At 41.4% G+C, this 4327-nt stretch overlaps 1 protein-coding gene across 1 annotated transcript; it reads left to right on the forward strand.

Annotated features, from left to right (window-relative positions):
- The first annotated feature begins 2153 nt into the window (after positions 1-2153).
- LOC136794307 (endogenous retrovirus group K member 13-1 Env polyprotein-like) lies at positions 2154-3887 on the forward strand. The gene has a single exon (XM_067035327.1). The coding sequence runs from the start codon at positions 2154-2156 to the stop codon at positions 3885-3887; it is 1734 nt and encodes a 577-aa protein (XP_066891428.1).
- The last annotated feature ends 440 nt before the right edge of the window (positions 3888-4327 follow it).

Raw genomic sequence — 4327 nt, forward strand, 5'->3', positions numbered from 1 at the left:
TTTTTTACAAGAGGCCTTTTCTACCTTATTGAAATGTTTGCAAGAATATTCCTTAGTTATTTCCCCAGATAAAGTACAGAAAACTGAGCCTTTTGAATATTTGGGAACAGTTATTAATCAACGTACCATTCGTCCACAAAAATTACAAATACGAACACAACACTTAACTACCCTGAATGATTTTCAAAAATTATTGGGAGACATAAATTGGATCTGCCCTTATTTATCCTTAACAGCAGAACAATTATCACCTTTATTTGACATTCTTAAGGGACCTTCTCAACCTCATTCCTCTCGAACCCTTACTCCTCACGCTCAAGCTGCCATAGATTTAGTAAATAGGGCCCTTTCTCAAGCCCAAGTAACCCGGGTTGATATCTCTCAACATTTGTATCTAATTATGTGCCTTCCTAATAAACTTCCTCTGGCTGTGATTTGGCAATCTCATGGCCCTTTAGAATGGATTCATTTAGCTTTGCATCATTTGCATGTTATTAATCCCGTTATTGACCTTCTAGCTATTTTAACTACCAAGGGAAGACATCGTGTAATTCAGCTCCTGGGTAAAGAACCTGATTATTTATTGTATCCTATGCTAACCGCTAATAAAATAGAAAATTTGTTGCAAAATTCTCTAGAATGGCAGATTGCCCTGGTTTCCTTTCCTGGACAAATTAAATATCATCTGCCTGCTGATAAATTATTGCAGTTTCTTCAGCAGGTGCCTGTAACCTCTTTTTCTCAAATTAGCCCTATTCTTCTTAAAGCTCCCTCCGTCTTTCTAGACGCTAGCAAAACTGGGATTATTGCTATTGTATTCATCTCTTCTAAACACAAAACCACTACTGTCTATAAATATGACACCATGTCTGTTCAAAGAGCAGAATTGAAAGCTGTCTCTTTAGCACTTTCTACATATTCTTGTCCCATAAATATCTCTTCAGACAGTCAATATGTAGTATCAGCAGTAAAAGCCTTGCCACAAGCATATATTGTGTCTCCTGATGAAGAATTGTTTCACCTTTTTAAGGAAGTTCAAAAAACATTAGACCTTCGTATAGCCCCTATATTTATAGAACATATTCGGGCTCACAGTACTCTCCCCGGAGGTCTGGCCGAAGGAAATGCATTAGCTGATGCCCTCACGCATATTTTTCTTGCCTTCCCTTTTGAACTTGCCACTCAAAGTCATTCTCACTTCCATGAAAATGCTGCCTCCTTACGCAAAAGGTTTAAAGTAACTAGAGAACAAGCCCGTCAAATAGTTAAAACCTGCCCAGTTTGTCCTACACATCATAATGTTCCTATGCATGGAATCAATCCAAGGGGATTACTCCCTAATGATATTTGGCAAATGGATGTGACTCTTTATCAGCCTTTTGGGCATTCAAAATTTTTACATGTTCTTGTTGATACTTACTCAGGTTTCATTTTTGCCACCGCCCAAACTGGAGAAGCTTTTAAACATGTAGCTAACCAGTTACTTGCTGCCTTCTCTGTACTTAATATTCCAAAGCAAATTAAAACTGATAATGCCTCTGCTTATACTCCCACTGCCTTTCATAATTTTTGTACTATGTATCTTATATCTCACCGAACAGGTATCCCATATAACTCTCAAGGTCAGGCCATTATTGAAAGGGCTAATTCCTCCTTAAAAACAATGCTTAAAAAATTAAAAGAGGGGAATATTATTATGCATAAGAAACTTACCTATTCCCCAAATGCACAATTAGCTATAGCCTTATATGTACTTAATTTTTTAAATGTGAATCCGTCAGGGGACACAGCTGCAGAAAGGCAGTGGAATCCCTCAGGGCCCTCCAATCTGTTCGCAAAATGGAAAGATTTATTGACTGGTCAATGGCGAGGACCTGACCCGGTCCTTCGCAAAGGCCGACGTTATGTTTGTGTTTTCCCCCAGGATGAGAAGACGCCGCGGTGGATCCCCGAGCGTTACACCAGGGATTTCCCAACTCCAGTCCCGCATGGCTCAAATGAGAATGACTTCACCAGAACGCCGCCACCGTCGACGGCGTCCGCGAATGGGGATCCCCACCATGGGCCAGATGCATCGACTGACCAGAGCTGCTCATCAAGAGTTGGTGAGCAATAATCAGCCCCTCGCCGCTATACATCTCTTCCTAATGATGATGGCGCTCCTGCAGGCACGTCGGGTTGAAACAAAAGTTTATTGGGCTTATCTTCCTGATCCTGCTACCGTACGGGTGGTTACCTGGGATGATCCTACACCTCGGGTACATACTAATATGACTGGATTGTTCGGAGGAATAGAAGATCTGCATATCGAACATGCACAACACCCTTTTAATTGGACATCTTTCGCTGCTCGGCCGCCTATTTGTTTTCAAGCTCAATCAAATACCAAGACTTCAGTTTATGGTTGCGTGATGACCACGCAAACATCTCATTTAGTAAGGATATACCCCAAAGATGAGGAAGAATCGAACTTATGGGACTTTTGGTCAATTCAGGAAGTTTCAACAGGAGCCCAACCTAATCGGACACAATTGGGAGTAACCTCCCTTTCATTACCTTCATGTTATAATGATTATGCTCCTATCCCAGAAAGGGAGCCTATTTGGAGAGAATGTATGCACCCTACTCCACAGTTGTTTTCCCCCTATGGAATCCCTTCGTTTGCAGTATCAGACTGGTCTAAAAGTCCACTGCCTGCACAAAGTAGATTTGTAAGACCTGATTTATTACAACAGCAATATGGAGCATATCGACATAATTATTCCATTCCAGGGAGTATACTCTCTACCCCTGGGGGAATGTATCATCCCGACTTGTGGAAGTTAGGAGCCGCTATGGCTCCTTTGCAAACCAATTATTCTGGTTCTCCCCATTGGTATGAAGGTCCCCTCAGACTTATATTTTCTCAAGCTTGTGTGCCTCGTCCCTTTTTTCTGGTGGTGGGGATGGGAGAGGTTCGTGCTATTCATGACACCAATGGAGCTATGTATAAAATTGTATGTAATAATTGTGTACTTACTAACTGCTTACCTGTTAAGGCTCCCTCTTCTACATTCAAACAGACTCTTGTTTTTCTTGCCATGCAACCCCCATATGTGATGGTCCCTGTGGAAGTAGAAGGACCTTGGTATACAGATTACAGATACCAATTTGCCTTAGAGTTACATGGCTTATTATCACGTACTAGAAGATTTATAGGGTTATGGATTGCTGGAATAGCTACACTTATATCTCTCATAGCTACAGCTACCGTATCCACCATAGCATTATCTCAAACTGTTCACACTGCTGAACATGTTAATAATCTTGCGCAGAATGTATCGCATGCATTAGCCACACTGGATCGTATAGATCATAAAATATTTAGCAGACTGGAAGGATTAGAAGAAGCTGTAGAATTTTTGGGAAAACAACTTACACTGTTAAAAACTCAGATGTCTTTGATATGCCACGGTGGGTTTCAGTACATTTGTGTTACCCCATTAGAATTTCAGAATACAACATCCTGGTATCAGGTACAAAGACATCTCCAGGGTATCTGGCACCATACTGACATGAGTCTCGATTTACAAGATTTGCAGAGAGATATTAAAAATATAGGTAAATCTAGGTTAGACCTTGTCAGCCCTGCTAAGATTGCACAAAAGGTTCTTGACCAATTGAATGGATTCTATCCTTTTAATCTTTTGCAATACTCTATGTGGTTTTTTATTGGAATACTCGCGCTTCTTATTTGTTTAGGAATTATTTGGTGTTGCTTTTGGAGCTGTTGGAAGCGTTATCAATTCATGGTTCAGGCTCAAATGCCTCTGCTGCACTTGAAAACTATAGGGGGAGATGTGGAGCGCGCCATGCCCGTTAAGGGTATTCGGCCTGCAGGAGCATGACCAATTGAGCACAGGCTCCCAAAATAGAGGCAGGCATTCATGCATGCCTCAATAAGGTTGAGCCTACGCTCTTGGGACTTCTCCACCCATGTTTTCCCCGAGGTGATCAGTGCATGACGAGTGCAGGTGCAGCCCATTCTGGACGGATGAACGCCCCTTTTTGCTAATGTTTATCAAAAGGTCAAGAACAGTATGCCCAGTTATAACAGGAACTTTGAGTACAAACACGGAAGATAAAAATATTGTTATCAGGAAGTTAGCAGGATGAAGGACAGACTGACCCCAAAAGGAAGAAACTAACCTAATTTTAAACAGAACCTAGTGTGCCTTAACTCCCTGAACTTCCTGTATCTGCATATTATAAAAGCTGTGCGTATAAACAATAAAATCGACACTTGTTTGCAATGGCTCCTGGTGTCCCTCCCGTCCTCATTCTTCCC

Source organism: Kogia breviceps, chromosome 5 (assembly GCF_026419965.1).
Source record: "Kogia breviceps isolate mKogBre1 chromosome 5, mKogBre1 haplotype 1, whole genome shotgun sequence".
NCBI classification, from domain to species: Eukaryota; Metazoa; Chordata; class Mammalia; order Artiodactyla; family Physeteridae; genus Kogia; species Kogia breviceps.

Bases quoted from the DNA above. Each gene is read 5' to 3' on its own strand.
- LOC136794307 (XM_067035327.1), top strand. From the start codon at position 2,154: ATGGCGCTCCTGCAGGCACGTCGGGTTGAAACAAAAGTTTATTGGGCT.